Raw genomic sequence first — 16,440 nt, forward strand, 5'->3', positions numbered from 1 at the left:
AAAAAGTATGATTTGAAGTTCCTTTTGGAATAACACTTGAAGGTATATGTACATATTCTACAGCTATAAAGAATAACCAGTTGGTATTTTAAGATAACAGTTTTCTTTTTCCTTTTTAATGATATTTTCCATTTTCCCTTCTCCCAATAACTTACTTGGCTGATACTTTAAGGTGTACTCAGTCAAAATGCCATTCGGGTGGCTTGGCGGATCCCATTCCAAAGTGAGAGAGTCTAGTGTTGGGTTAACAATCTTCAAGGAGGACGGGGCACTGGGAACTTATAATGAGAACACAGTCAACATAAAGGTTTTTCAATGTTTCAAAATGTATTAAAATGACATATTTCACCATGTTCACACAATCATTAAGGTTTTTTTTTGTTTGTTTGGTTGGTTTTTTTTTTAACACATTCTTGTTCCTGATTCAGCTGAAAATACATTGATAGAAGCCTGTGACAGGTACCCATTTACCCATTCTCTTTCTCTTTTTTTCTCACCATTTCCATTTAGATTCATGAAAACCATTCTCTCAAAATACGGACTTTGCCTTTATATGGATTGAAAGCAAAAAATTTAAAAAAGACAATAAATTTAATAAAAATTTAAAAAGATACTGTACTTATTTGTTTAATGAATGATGTTTTAATAAAAGCAAACTAGTGGCCCTGGCTGGCTAACTCAGTTGGTTAGAGTGTTGTCCTGATACCCCAAGGTTGTGGGTTTGACACCTGTGGGTTTGACACCTGGTCAGGGCACATACAAGAAGCCACCAATGAATGCATAAATGGAACAACAAAGCAATAGGTCTCTCTCTCCCAGCCCCCCCCCCCGCCCCCCAATAAAAAAATAAAATAAAAACGAGTATTTTCTAAGTTAATAAGCCAGTCAGAGAAAGACAAATATCACATGATCTCACTTACGTGTGGAATTTAATGAACAAAATAAACTGACAAACACAATAGGTTCAGAGACATAAGAGCATAGAACAGACGGACAGATTTCAGAGGGAAGAGGGGTGGGGATGACAGGAAGAGATTAACCAAAGAACATATAGGTAGACATATATGCATAGCCCATGGACACAGACAATAGAGTGGGACAGGTCTGGGGTGGAGTGGGGGCTGGGTGGAAGGGGGTAAAGAAGGGGAAATGTGGGACATCTGTAATACTGGCAACAATAAAAAAAGAACTTACTTTAGCGTTTGTATAATGAAAGTCTACTGGAACTAAAAAAATAAAATGAAAATAAGAGCAAACTAGTGACTAAGTGAAACTATTCTGACCGGGTCTCTGAGTAGACGCAGCTGTGTGTTGGGCTATTAAGGGCTGTTTTCCCCAACAAACCAGGTGTCTCCAAACAACCTGCCTGCTGGGCTCCTGGCATGAGACAGCCTGCCCAGGTGCAGAGCAGGTCTCATCCGGAAGCTGACAGACGCCCAGGATCTCGTGGTGACGGACAAAAGCCCCACTGCTGGCAAACCCTGGCTCTGGGGCAGGCCTGCAGGTGTCAGGTTCTCTGTGGCAGAGGTCGGCAAATGGCCAGAGGAGACATGCCCAGGCTTCTTTTATGGCTCCTTCAAGAGGATGATGGAAGGTGGCAGCCCTCCCTCCTGATCATGACCTCCTCTACCCGACCTACCACATTCCCTAGACCAGTGGTCGGCAAACTCATTAGTCAACAGAGCCAAATATCAACAGTACGACTGAAATTTCTTTTGAGAGCCAAATTTTTTAAACTTAAACTATATAGGTAGGTACATTGTTATTAACTTAATTAGGGTACTCCTAAGCTGGCCTTTGCTAAAAACCTCCTCAATCTGAGGGGTCGACCTCAGCGAATGTACCCCCACTTCTTCTAACGCCTCTTCTTCAAAATAGACTTGCCCAGGCCGAAAACCAACTTCTGCCCATGGGCCACGAAGTTTCAATTGCATTGTACGTGCATGCCCGCACGTGGTATTTTGTGGAAGAGCCACACTCAAGGGGCAAAAGAGCCGTATGTGGCTCACGAGCTGCGGTTTGCCGACCACTGCCCTAGAGTAGACCCACTGATGGCACCACTGTTCTGCCTGTCACTCTAGCCAGAAACCAGGGAGCTTTCCTGAATTACCCCCTCTGCCTCATTCCCACCATCTCCTGGGACACTAAATCCTGTGAATTCCACCTTGTTCCCTCCTCTGCTCTCTGCCACCACCCCATTTCTGTGCCTCTGTGGCCTTTCCCTGTGTCTACAACCCACCTGGCTCATAGGTCTATGTAGGGCGCGGCTATAGGGTTAAGCCTCGGACTGACCTGTTGGCAAAGCCACAAACAAGTCCAGGCTTAGGGGGCACAGTCCTCTTAGCACAGCCGTGGGCAAACTACGGCCCGCGGGCCGGATCCGGCCCATTTGAAATGATTAAAACTAAAAAAAAAAAAAAAAAAAAAAAAAAGACCGTACCCTTTTATGTAATGATGCTTACTTTGAATTTATATTAGTTCACACAAACACTCCATCCATGCTTTTGTTCCGGCCCTCTGGTCCAGTTTAAGACCCCATTGTGGCCCTTGAGTCAAAAAGTTTGCCCACCCCCATCTGAGCATAATTAGGTTTGACCTTATGACACTCCCGATCCTTCCTAGGTAGCTAATAGGCTGTGGGAGGTGCAGCAAGTGCTGCCAAAACAAGTGAAACTCACCAGAACATTGTAACTATGGTGACCACTGCCTTGTTTACCTCTGGCTATAAAATAAAGGCTCAGCTTGCCTCTGGATCTCTCTGTGGCCTCAGCCAAGCACAGGAAGACCCATCTAGACCCAGCTTATTCTCTCTGTCATTTCTTCATCCTTTCGCCGCCCTCACTCAGGCTTTCAAACCCTTGGCTGAGCTGGCTCGGCACAGTTCTAAGCTTCCCCCAAACCAATGAGTAGTTCCTAACTCTGGAAGATCACTGACCCCTTTGAGAATCTGATGACAGCCCTAAATACTCCCTAGAAAAATACACACCTTTTTCCATGATACTGGTATTCATTGACTCCCTATGAGACACTACAGTCCCAGGTTAAGAGCCTCCGGCTTAATATCACAGGATTTAAGACCATCCATATGGGTCCTCCCTAGCTGACCTTTCCCTCTTTTCTCACCATTCCCGGCTACACAAGTTCCAGTTCCCCGAAGGAGCCATGCTGTGTCACACCATTGTGTCTTTGAGCATGCTACTCCCTCTCTTCTTTATCCTTTCATCCCCTGGTCATCTCTTGTATGATACCTTCCCGTGAACTATCCAGGACCAGTGTGGAGTCTCTCTAGGGAAAGCCTGGAGTGGAAGGAGCCCTTAACCTCTAAGGAGCGATGAGACGGAGGACCAGCAGTCATGAGATGGGAGCCGGGACACAGAATGACTTCAGAGACTGTTGGAAAGTTGTTGACATCATGAGCCCTTCAACCAGGAGCCAGGACAGAATTTGTCTGTGAACAGCTTTTACCTGAAAGAACTAATGAATCCATAGACGTTACCCGGCTCATTTTCAATACTGGCTTGAGGCAAAATTTAAAAGATGTAAGGCTGATTTTCAGTACCTTTTCTAACCCCTATCCTTCTCACTTATGGCCTCTCTCCCGCATCCAGTAGGCTCCCATGTCCAAACTCTTCCTGTCCTCCCTCCCACATCATGAAGATGTGGGCCTCTCTTCCTCTTCCTCTTGCAGTGGGCTACACTTGCAATGACTTTTTCCTTCGCTTCCTAACCCATTTTATCAAGACTTCCAACCTCTTACTCAGCTCATGTGTAGAATAAGCTATGCAGGTGCCCTGAGAAAGAAATGAACTGTGACTTGTAAATTATTGTCTTGTGTAGATGGTTTTCCTAGGGTATCACATTTAGTTCCCACACTTCAGATTAGGTAACTGGGCTTATAGAAGCTATACAACTTGCTTCCTAATGATCCAAATAAACATCAAGTTAGCACGGTTTCTGACAGTGTGACGAAGGGTGGACAAAAATTTAAGCCAAGGGAGAGGAGATTTTAGGGCAGCATTCTGTGGTGTGACGCCTTCATCCCCTCCATCCACATAAGGGCCTCAAGCCAGTATTGAAAATGAGCCAGCTCATGCGTGCTGTGTTCATCTGTGGGAAATCACATTCGGCTTCCAGAATACACTTTATTTGGGGGCCCTTCTGCCACACATAGCCTCTCAGCATGTGCCACATGTTGCTAGGGTCTCAGAGACACGTCTACCTCATACCTCCTTCCGGCGTATGAAAGACTCTGTCGGGGCTGGCCGGGCCCTCCCCCTTCCCATTGACCACGCGGACGTTCAGTGTGTAGTGGCTGAAGGGCTCCAGCCCCGGCAACATGCCGTGGGTCTTGCTGCCCTGGAAAGTGAGGATCTTTTTCTCAATGTGGCGTCTGTTTCTTTTTGATGAATTCTGGTCCGTCCAGTAGTAAATCTGAAGCAGCAAGAACAAAAGTCGGGGATGTATAAGGAGGCAACCAAGATTAAAGTTTTATGGGCTTTTCCCCAGAAAATTCCCATTATTGGTGCATTTTGGAAGATTACTGGCAAAATTGAAAAATATTGATTCTGAGGCAGGAGAGTCAGAAGCCCACAGATATTGAGGAAAGTCAAATTAAGACTATCTGATGAAGCTGGGTTATCCTATTTTGTTGGAGGAATATAAGTGAAATAAATGAAATAGCACAACACCCATTCAGTTCTCTCTAAAAGCCACCGGAAGGATTTCAGTGTCTGACATGTAAAATATTCTAAAAGTAAAAATTACTGGCCAATATTTAGATACTTTTTCCAGAGTTAATAGAACTTCATGTACAATATGTCATTTAGTTTAGTCCTAAAGCCCACAGTGAAGCGTTTATTATCATTATTTCTATAGTACAGATGAGCCTTTGGGTTACCACGTGACTTGTACAGGGCACAGGACAATCAGGAGTGACTCTAAGTCTGGGGCTCTTGCTCTTATTTTTTGTATTATATTGTAGTTGATTAACAAAGTGTTGATTAACTTTGGTTAAAAATCCAGAATTGTTGTTTATTAAGTCCTTTTAAATTCTTAGCAAACATTTTTTTAAAGAGAAGTCAACATATACAGAATTGAACAATGTTAGAGAAAAAAAAATAAAATTGAACATGATGCAGTGCAAATAGTGACCTTTAGGGGTCAGGGCTGACAAATCAAAGGAGGGACTCTTTATGGTGAATGTAAAAACAGATTACTATCAATTAAAAAATTCCCCTCTATAAAACCCCTTCTTTCTGTGCTTCCCAAGAATGAAGATGGTTGATATTCATAAGAATGACCCAGTTGGTACTTTATGATCTTAAAGTATAATATGAATTATTTTTTTAATGTCTACATTATTTTCAGGATAATTTGTGTATTCACATGTGGTCGGTATAGTTTTTAAGCTAGGTGCATTTTGTTATAGCTGATTTTTCAAACATCAGTTTTCCATCTTTTGTGCATATGTTAATTGCTTAGTTGGCAAAATCTTAGGTTATCTGTGTGAAAAATGGAGAAAACATCCCCCCCCCCCCTCACTTTTGCATACAGTGAAATCTTGATTCAGTTTCAGCTGGGGCTGTTTAGATGTGGCCTGCCCGAGGCGATAAACCAGATGAACTCTCAAGAACAACTTCTCCAGCCAAGAAAAGTGCATCTGGCCTTCAGTGATGGGCTGTTCCTACGGAAAGAACAGGGAAGGTCTCCCTTCACTTACCCGATAGCCTTGCAGGTGTCCTCGCACACTTTTCAGAGGCACTGGGTCCCAGTGCACCTCAGCTAAGGTACTGTTCACCACGGTCACATGCACATTCCCAGGAGCCACCATGGGGACTAGGGAAAGAGAGGGAGGGAGGATAGAAGGGCCAATGTTATTTTGAATTTCATGCAAAAAAAGTCACTGTCTAATAATTTTGGCTTTATTGAAGCAATGCTCCAGACCTATTCTATAAATGATCAAGGACTAAGAGTAGACTTTGAAAGAATAATATATCTTGCCCTGGCCAGCGTGGCTAAGTGGTTAGTACCATCTGCCTGTGAATCCTAGGGTTGTGGGTTCAATTCCCAGTTGGGGCACATGCTGGAGACAACCAATTGACATGGCTCTCTCACATCTCTCTCTCTCTCTTTCTCTCTCTCTCTCTCTCTTTCTCTCTCTCTCTCTCTCTCTTTCTCCCTCTTTCCCCTTCCTTTCTACTCTCTCTAAAATCAATGAAAAAAATCCTCCAGTGAGGATTCACCCCCTCCCCCGAAAAGAATAACATTTTTAAAAAAGTAAAAAGTAATAACTTTTAACATTCTGAACCTATTTTCTATATAGTAGGCTATTTAAATTCAGAAATGTTGAACAAAAAAATCATTGCTGCCTCTCTTCCTCCCATTCTAAACACATCTGGGAATAGACTTGGCTTGCACTTTGTTAAGTCTGTTTTGCTGAGAAAAAGTGTAAACAAAACAGTGTCAGCCACTTACGGTCTTCTCCAGAATGTCCCATAACGACAGCTGGCTCTGGAGCAAACCCCACATCATTCAGAGCCTGGACTTTGATCAGGTATGGAACAAAGGTTGGCGTGCCCGAGACAATATATTTGGATACATTTGCTACCACCACAGACGTCCATTCATCATCACCATCTTTCTGGCGCCAGCTCACTTTGTACTGAAGGCCTGGCCCATTTGATTCGAAACCATTCAAGGGCTACAAGAAAAGCCAAATAATCAGAGCTTATAAAACAGATCGAGTGCACAACCTTTTACAGAACAACAAAACCAATTCCCAGACTTAAAGTGAGCACTGAAACACTAAAATATAAGCTGCGAACATATTCTCCAGGGACCTTTTATCTTTCTTTCATGTTTGATGACATTCAAAGCTTTTTTAGTGCCCACATTTCAAAGATTGTTCATTTCTATCTTTTAGTATATACCATACAAGCCTCTCAAACTCTGGCTCCACAGTCAAGGGTGGGTGACTTAAAACATTCAGTTACGTAGGTGCCTCTACATCTTCCTGTTTGTGTGACAGTACGTCATTGTCTGTTTCACTTGGAGGCTGAAACTTGTGAACTGCATCTATTCTGCTTCTACATGTACCTATATACGTAAGTATGTACAAAAAGTATACTAGTATGAGCATGCATGAACAAAGCTATCTGAAGTTTTTAAATTATATGTTAATTTTCCAAGTCCAGAAAATACAGAGAAGCAAAAAGAAAAAAAAAAGAAAGAAAAGAAGTTGACTATTAGGAATAACTTGGTACATGTCTTCTAGATGGTTCTATACAATGGTGATACTACTAGCTAGCATTTACTGAGCACATGTATGTGCTAGGCACTGCTGTAGGCATTATATGAAGTTGGTCCTATTATTATTCCAATCATACAAATACATAATGGATATGTTAAACAACTGGCTCAAATACATAATGGATATGTTAAAAAACTGGCTTAAAGTCACATAGTAAGTGGCAAAGCTGGAATTTGCACACATTCATTTTTGCTCTAAGGATCAAGATTTTAACTACTACACAATACATTAAATAAAGATATGCAATGTACATTTTCCTTCAAAATGGGTAAAATGGGATTTTAATACAGGTATTATTTTAAAATTAGGTTTTTTTCATTATAAAGTGTACAGAGGAAAGTTGAAGGCTTTATACATAGCTCACCTGCCATGTAATCACCAAATTATCGGGCTCTGATCCTAGTCCTTCCACAGTCATGGGATTTTTATCTGGTTCTAGAAGTTAAGCAGTCACACACATGTAAGCTTTGGTCTTTTTCAAACAGTGGGAAACTTTTCTATTTTATTTCATGCCACAAAAGTCCAGCTTTACCTGCAGCTTTGGTCAAATACTGTTCAGACGCCTCGCTGGGCAAGCTCCTCCCCAGGCTGTTCTCTGCCATCACGCGGAAGGAGTAGTTCACGTATGGAGACAGCTTCAGCTGGGCTGTGGTCTGCGTCCCCGGGACTTCCGTTTGGTGGTGCCACAGCCCTGCCTCGTGCATTGCATCTTCATATTCAATGATGAATTCTGGACACAACATACACACACAACAAACGCAAGACAGTGAATTCAGTCACTCAAGGGTAGGTTGCTAGAATAATGAATAACAATTTAACATGAGTAGTCAAACATGAATTATTTCACTTTCAAGAAATATTTCATTCAGATATTTTGATTTCAGAGTTCTAGCATCCTCTTCAATACCTGAGAATACTCAATAATATTTCTCTAGCATGCTGAACGTAGTTACTGAAAACTCTTTAGATGGGAAACGCTCATGTCCCTAGGAAAGTTTAAATATATGAAAAAATGGTCAATATTTTTCATTATAGAAGTTAAATTAAATACAGTGTAAAACCATTTTCCACTAGACAGACTGGAAACAATCAAAAGTTGAACATACTTCCTTGACGTTGACTATGACTCAGGGAAACAAGTATTCTCATACTTGGTGGGAAGTGTAAAGTGGTACAACTTCTATAGAGGGCAATTTAGAACATCTAAAATATTTAACTCAGATACCCTCTGCTTGAGAAATTGTGCTTCTAGCAATTTATTTAGAATATATGCGCTCATACATATGCTCAAATACACATGATAAAGAACCCACATTGCAGCATGGTTTGCAGTTGAAAGAACCTAATTGCAAACAACCTAAATGCTCACCAATAGGACACTCATTAAATAAATTATGGTGCATCCTCACAATGGAATACTCTGCTGCTATAAAAAATGAATGGAACTGCTCCATATGTACTAAAAAGAAGTAATTTCTAAAGTATATTGTTAAGCCAAACCAAGTAGGATATAGAACACTGTATCGAGTACTACACTTGTGTAAAAGTAAAAAGATTTACTCTGACACATACACATTCCAATATGCTTGCATGTACATGTATTACCTCTCAGAAGATACATACATACCATTGGTGTCACGGGAGGAGCTGGGAACCAGGGGTGGGAGGAAGACTCACATTTTAGTTCATACCCTCTGCATCTACCGAAATTTTGTGGTATGTACATGTTTTACCCTTATAAAATAGGTACCCATCAATTGCCTGCTATTTGCCATGTGCAATAATATGAATTGTAGATACAAAGGTGAATTAGAAACATCATGTGTTGCAGTGCTCCATCCTTTCAATCCACACTAATTTGGAAGTGATGATCTACAGTCTCATAAACTGATCACTTTCAGATTTATGTCTGCAGCCCTTGAAATGCAGACTTGAATAGTTAATCCAAATTCATAGTGACAACTCAGGTCAAAACCTTGAAGTCTTTCTTAGCCCCCTTACTCTTTCATACTCTCAATAGTCCCGTTGGCCCTACTTTAAAATACATGCAAATATGACCATTTTTCAGCACCTCATCTCTCTCAGCCAATTTCAAGCCTCCATAATTTCTTGCCTGAATTATTGCATAACCTACTAACTCACAAGAACTTAAACTTTCTCAGTTCATGGTGTATTTAGTGTTCTGATAATTTTTTTGATGGCTCCCTTAGGACAAAAGAAATAATTAACATTTCCATGTAAGTAGTTAGGTTCATATAACTTAATAACTATTCATGTCTTACGTAACTCCTGAAACCTTGTAAACAGATTGGACTCCATCTTACTCATTTCCTGTTCCACAGTGCTTTTCATGTGATCCTTGCCTTTTATCACAGCAAAGGTTTTGCAGAGATATGACATCATTATAATATGATGTAGCAATATCAGATTAAAACCATAAACTGCCTCAAGCTAATATTTCATGTGGTGCCTGATAGATGTCACTGTTTTTCAAATATCAAAATTTAAAAATAAAAACTTAAAAAATGCCCTGAAGCACCCCTATGAGCCTATGAGTTGGCTGAGGTTCCACAGGGTACTTCAATGCAGTTTGAGACCCAAGAGACTGTTTTCAATGGAATAACCACAGTGATCCATGAATCACTCCTCTACTTAAATCCCTCCAATAACTCCCAAACCCTTATATGGGCCTACAAGGCCTGCAAGTTCACACCCTACCCCCACTCACCAACTCTACCTCTTCAACCTTCTCTCCCTACTTCACCTCCTCTTGTGCATTTCACTCCAGCTGCACTGGCCTCCTAGCAGACACACCCCTGTTCTAGGGCTTTGCTCTTTTTCTTGCTCTCTTGGGAAAGATCCCCCCCGCCCCGCCCCGAAACTGCATAGTGTGTTCACTTTCTCCCTTCTCTTGTCTTTATTGACATATTCAAATGTTACCTCCTTAATGTGGCCTTTCCTGACCACCCTATTCATAATTATAGCCCTGACCCCTGTCCTTGTTAACTTCCTTCTCATGCTTTATTTTTTCTGCATGACCTGAACATATACCACAAATGCACAACATATATACACATGCTACAACCAGGCGTATAGATATATGTGTGTTTGAGTCCTTTAAAAAGCAGGTGCTGAGACAGAATTAGAAGTGCAAGAAACTCTGGGGGGCAGGGGGGGGGAAAGAATAATCATGGAAGATAAAAGAGAGAGAGCAGGAGTAGGCAGGGAAGATCTTCAGACTATGATGAAGGTCTGCTGTTCGTGATTGGAGAGGGGTGAGGAAGGAGCAGTGTGAGGAAGGAGCAGTGTGTAGGAAAAGCCTCAGACTGCAGTTACAGCCCGAGCCAGGTCAACGAGGAGCCCAAGCCAAGTTCCATGCTGGGTGCGGCTAAGCTCTAGGACCCTCGCTGCGCTCAGTCACTGGAATGGCTCAGGAAGATAACGGAGCAGCTCAGGAAGAGAGAGCACTGCAGCAGGTCTTTGGGGAAGGTGCCGCTGATGGACCTGCTGTTAACACTCCTGGCAGCAGGTTCTCTCTTGAAGGGAGCCCTGAGATGTGTGTGTGTGTGTGTGTGTGTGTGTGCGCGCACGCGCGCGTTACCCACATACATGTATACAAATATATAATAACATTATTTATAATAACAATATTATTAATTTTACCTTATTTGTGTCCTCAAACTAAAATAAAGTGCCATATGGGCAGATAATTTTTATTGTTTTATTTTAGAACAAGGCTTGATAAATAATAGTCATTCAATAAATACCTATTGGATGAAGGGGTGAATGAAGGAATGAGTAGTAATGCCTTGATCTCTAATACTATCATTGTATCTTAGGTAAAAAGAGTCTCCAAGCAACCTAAGCAGCTAATGCACTGAGTTAAGTGGAAGCCTCAGTTCATTAGTCTTTCTGCAGTTTATACCTGAAGATAACAATATATTATAGGCATCTGTCTACACTCAAGTATCTTCATGGTTTTAAAATTTCTAAACTTATCTATAGGCTAATTTTATTAAGCTCTTCAAGTACCTTTCTGGTATGGTCCCTCACCTGATTTTATTCCCTAGACTTACGTCATCAAGGTGAGGAGTTGACAATGCTGATGCTACCGCCACTTTGCAGTAAAGGATAATTAGAAGAAAGAGACCTGGGTCTGGAAGTTAACAGACCTGAGGTTAACACACAATTCTGTTATCAGTCGTGGGTTTGAAAAGCCACTATATTCTCTAAGTCTCAATTTCCCAATATATAGGCTAGGCATTATAGCACCTCTTACCCTTTATTCCCCCATTAATGGGTAAAATGAATAACTTACAACACATCTTCTTACAGTGGTAGAACTCTAAAGTATTCCTATGGATCTTAAACACAAAATGATAGTGTGTTTGGTTAATTAACATCTTCAGCAATCAATTAGTGTCCCGTATCAGAAGATAAACCAGAAATAACTCTAGCTCGGAAGAGAAGAAAGCCATAAATAAATGTTTTTGTTCTGTTAGTAATGAAGCAGAGAATGCCATCAAATATCTCTAAGGAATTTCAATTGCATATGATAAAGTGATTCAAAAATGGTCATTATTTGCATCAGCGATGAAGCGAATGGCACCACATACTTGTAATAGGGCTGTTGTTGTCATCGCCTGGGGTCCATGATAGCTGAACACTTTTGTCGAGTTGATCTGTCAATTCTAAATCAAAGGGAGGATTTGGGACATCTGTAGACCAAACACACATCATAATTAACCATCCATCCTTATGAGGTTGTCCTTTACTTGTGATACTATTCATAGAGGGATGTATTAAAGGCACAGCATACTGAATGGCCAATGAGCATGCAACTGAAATGAAATGGAAACAGCCGAGGTTGCTGGGAACACACAACACACCCAAGACAACCCATCAGTGAATTCTGCTTGCTTCTTTCTCAAATGAAACTAAATTACTTGTAACCAAAACCAGTGAAGTGGGTGTGGGTGGTTCACCAGCACTCTCAGTGTGTGTCTTCTCATGAGCATGAACGAGCAAAGACAGAAAAAATGATATAGAAACTTAATTTCTAATAAATGAGAAACAGAATAGTAAATGCTGAAAAACAAATACAGGCAAGTACATGTACAGTTCAAAGAAGACTCAAATGTTCTCCCTGAAACATGCTAAGCTAAGTTATGGATTTGGGGGGCTCCTGAAGAATATTTATGTTTTTAAGGGCATTCTAAAATTGATGCTCTAGAAGTAGCTCTCAGCATGAACACCGTATGCAGATATTCCGCACAATAGTCACATGGGACGGTGTGTTTACTCTCGGAGGACACACGGGTACAGACACCTTTTAGAATGAAGGTATCCCAGAAGCATGTCTGCCTCTCCTAAGGGTGCTTCTGAGATCCAGAGAGTTCATGTTCCTCTTTGGGACTTTTCCTGACCTTGCTCCTGGGGTAACTTAGGCTCTTGGGGGAGCAGAGACCATATAAAAATATGGGCACTTATTTCCTATCAGTAAAGAAGCAATAAAGGCCTACAAAGGAAAGGTCTTCTGTAGCATAAATCTGGCTGAGTTTATGCCACAAAGTTAATTTATGTATTTACATGTTAAATAAAGATGAGGGTTCCTTAATCAAAAATATTTCTGGAAATAATTTCTGACTTATTTTCCAAACTCAGAAAAATCACACAACTGTAAGCTACCCTATTCTTGTCTTTCTTTAGTGGTTTATCTTTTGTTAACACACAGTGAGTTGGTTTTTTCAGATACAAAGGTCAAATGTTGTTCTAAACATCCATGGCTTTCCTACATAATTTTCTTGAAAATGGAATCTCAAAATATTTACTTTTCCAAAAAAACTACTAATAGACATTTATAAAAGCCTGATTTTTGTGGAATGATATTTAAAATAGCTTTTTCATTCTGTAAAATGTGGAGGATAGCTTTTGAGCAAACACTATGCTTTTTTACAGGGACATTATATCAAAGAGGGACATTTATAACATGAAATGACTTTAAAATAACACATGAAATGTTTAGAAGAGAGTGGCAATATATTTAGTGGAAAGTTCCAGAGTTCTAATGAAGAAATGATGCACAGCAGGAAAGGAGCAACACAACAGAAGGGGTGACAGCCCTTTCCTTAAAGAAACACAAGGTGTGATAGAGAAAATTCATTTTTCCGCAAATGTGAAATTATTTGACAGAAAACAGAGAAAGAAGACTCATTAGTTTACCGTAAATGGGAGCTGGAGTTGGAGTAGGAGCTAGAAAGGACATTAATATAAAGGATTTTAATCACAATTAGTAATGGAAAGATATACGATAGCACAAGACGACAAAGATTGAACATGATTAAGATTATAAAACAAAACCTTATGCTTCACTGTGAGCCATGGCATTGATAAACATGCGTTACCAATTTAGTGGGGGGGGGGGACCTTCCATTTTAAATAAAAGTAGATTATATTCCCCAATTTTCTTATGCAAATATCACTCATATGCATAACCACCATTTTATTCCAGTGCTGCTACAGAGTATAGTTACACTGAAATTATAGCTTCTTGGGTATCTCCCAAAAAAGAAAAACGAGTATTTAACTCACCAATAAAATTGTAAAACTCTAACAAGTAAACAGTTACTGCAGACAACCTTTCCTTCCTACCTAAAACAGTTGTGCTGTGAGTATTCAGTTCTTACCGACAACGCTAAGCACAGCACTGGCGGAAACGTTGTCCAGAGTTGTGTTGGCCAAACATGTGTAGGTCCCACCATCATTGTCACTTACATCAGCTACCACCAACTGGTCCTTGTCAACAGTGAACCTGTGAATAAAACACATTCTGAGCACTGAAATGGACATCTAACCACATTTGATGATTGTTTTACTGGCATGAAACTGAATTTAGTAAAAGAGAAAGATGATGAAAATTTGCAGCACATTTAAGCTAAAATCTTATACAATAGGTATCACTTTGATAATGATCATAGTTGGAAAACAATTAGAATGAATTGTAACCTTGGGTTATGAGGGCTATCGAGGCATATGTCCAATGGCGCTCAACCATGTCCCTGGAGTTTTAGGAGCTCCTTAGAGACCAGGGACATCCAGAGGTGAGGTGGGACAGCTCCAGTTACCTTACTAGAGGGTTTCCTACGGCTTCTGCTGCTAAGAAACCTTTCAACACCACTCATCCAGCTCAATTTCTAGCAAAGTGTATATTTTATTTATTATTATTAATTTTTATCCTCACCCAAGGATATGTTTCTATTAATTTTAGAGAGGAAGAGAGAGAGAGAGAGAGAGAGAGAGAGAGAGAGAGAGAGAGAGAGAGAAACATCAATCGGTTGCCTCTCATACATGCCTATCTGAGGATAGAACCCTCAACCTACATATGTGACCTGACTGGAATGAACCTGCAAACTTTTGGTGTATGGGATGAAGCTCCAACCAACTGAGCTACCCAGCCAGGGCACAAAGTGTATATTTTAAAATAATTTAGAAGTTACTGCAGAAATTTTGTGTCACTTTTACTACATGCATAAACTCTCATAGGAGAAAGTAAATGCAAAAAACAGGACCAGCTTTTTCACTAGAAACAGGAAGATTTAGATCAGCAATCATCACGAAGAGTCTTCTGGAGGTTACTGTGGGCATGAAAAATTGCTCAGTAGGTAAAAAAAAAAAAATCCATGTAAATAGGATTATTGCAGATTAAAAACAAATTCTCACCCAAGGATATGTTTATTGATGAGAGAGAGAGAGAGAGAGAGATCAATGTGAGAGAAACATCGATTGGTTGCCTCCCGCATGCCCTGACTGGGGATTGAACCACAACCTAGGCATGTGCCCTGACCTGGAACTGAACCTGCCACATTTTGGGTGTATGTGACGGCATTCCAATCAACTGGGTCACAATGGCCAGGGCAGGATTCGTGCAAGGTTTTAATAAGGCTGTATAAATCAACTGTCTTCGCAGGGAATTTCCAAGTTAAAGCTTTAGCCAACTTAAACTAAAGGTCATTACTTCATGTTTCCTTCTCATCTTTATCACTCAGATTCCACAAATAAAACTGGCCCATTGGAGCCTAGAACTAGATGGAAACTCTGGGCATATAGAGGAGCAGGCTACATAGTTCTTCTAGGTGCTGTTAACAACAACAGGGCACCATATCGGCACCTGGCAAGCAAACCACAGAAACTATTCCCACCAGCCCCCGCATTCCTTCCAACAGGGGTGATGCTTGTAGCTGCACTCTGATAGCTAAAATTCACACCTTCAATTCTGTACTTAGTCAAATTGAGGGCCTTACTTGAAAAATAGATACCACATTTTTTTTTTCCATTCTAAGCTAAAGGGCTGCAATATGCTTAGGCTCTTTTAAATGTTTTAGATTCTGCCCTAGCCAGTTTGGCTTAGTGGTAAGATCAGGGGTCCTCAAACTTTTTAAACAGGGGGCCAGTTCACTGTCCCTCAGACCACTGGAGGACCGGACTACAGTTTAAAAAAAAACTATGAACAAATTCCTATGCACACTGCACATATCTTATTTTGAAGTAAAAAAACAAAACGGGAACAAATACAATATTTGTATTTGTATGTGGCCCGCAGTCCGTAGTTTGAGGACCCCTGGGTAAGATAGTCGGCCCTTGGACTGAAGGGTCATGGGTTCCATTCCGATCAAGGGCACATACCTGGATTGTAGGCTCGATCCTCAGCCCCGGGAAAGGGCATGTGTGGGAGGCAACCAATCAATGTGTCTCTCTTACATCGATGTTTCTCTCTGTCTCTCTTCCCCTTTCCACTCTCTCTAAAAATCAGTGGAAAAAATACCCTCGGGTGAGGATTAACAATAACAAAAAATTACAAGGTTTCAGGCACACTCTGGTGATTAAAGAGATCATACTTCTGCTTATTTGTAGGCTGGTAATGAAAACATCTGTTGAGACTTCACTGTACAAGGCAGAAAACAATGGACATTGTCCAAAGCCTGGAAAGTTTTTCTCCTCCTGAATTACACAGGAGACCAACACACAATGACAGACAAACATTCTCAGGGTCTTGTTTCAATAACCTGATTAGGTACAGACATTTTACAGCAGGAAGAACCTGTGTATCTATTTTGGACAAAGCAGACTTCAGA

At 40.7% G+C, this 16,440-nt stretch overlaps 1 protein-coding gene across 12 annotated transcripts in view; it reads right to left on the reverse strand.

The window, feature by feature from the left end:
* The window catches only part of NRCAM (neuronal cell adhesion molecule), a gene marked incomplete at its 5' end in the record, with an annotated part of 70,533 nt that overhangs the window by 21,380 nt on the left and 32,713 nt on the right, over positions 1-16,440 (reverse strand). For 9 of the 12 annotated variants that reach the window (XM_081101817.1, XM_081101808.1, XM_081101816.1 and 6 more), the window contains 9 exons: positions 156-278; positions 4,227-4,431; positions 5,720-5,835; positions 6,475-6,700; positions 7,674-7,744; positions 7,842-8,039; positions 11,926-12,027; positions 13,532-13,561; positions 13,996-14,120. In XM_081101817.1, the coding sequence (XP_080957943.1) occupies positions 156-278; positions 4,227-4,431; positions 5,720-5,835; positions 6,475-6,700; positions 7,674-7,744; positions 7,842-8,039; positions 11,926-12,027; positions 13,532-13,561; positions 13,996-14,120 (1,196 nt within the window). The remainder of the gene's footprint in view (positions 1-155; positions 279-4,226; positions 4,432-5,719; positions 5,836-6,474; positions 6,701-7,673; positions 7,745-7,841; positions 8,040-11,925; positions 12,028-13,531; positions 13,562-13,995; positions 14,121-16,440) is intronic. The other 3 variants (XM_081101809.1, XM_081101819.1, XM_081101818.1) reach the window with 1 other exon arrangement.

Source organism: Myotis nattereri (genome assembly GCF_964212035.1).
Source record: "Myotis nattereri genome assembly, chromosome: 11".
NCBI classification, from domain to species: Eukaryota; Metazoa; Chordata; class Mammalia; order Chiroptera; family Vespertilionidae; genus Myotis; species Myotis nattereri.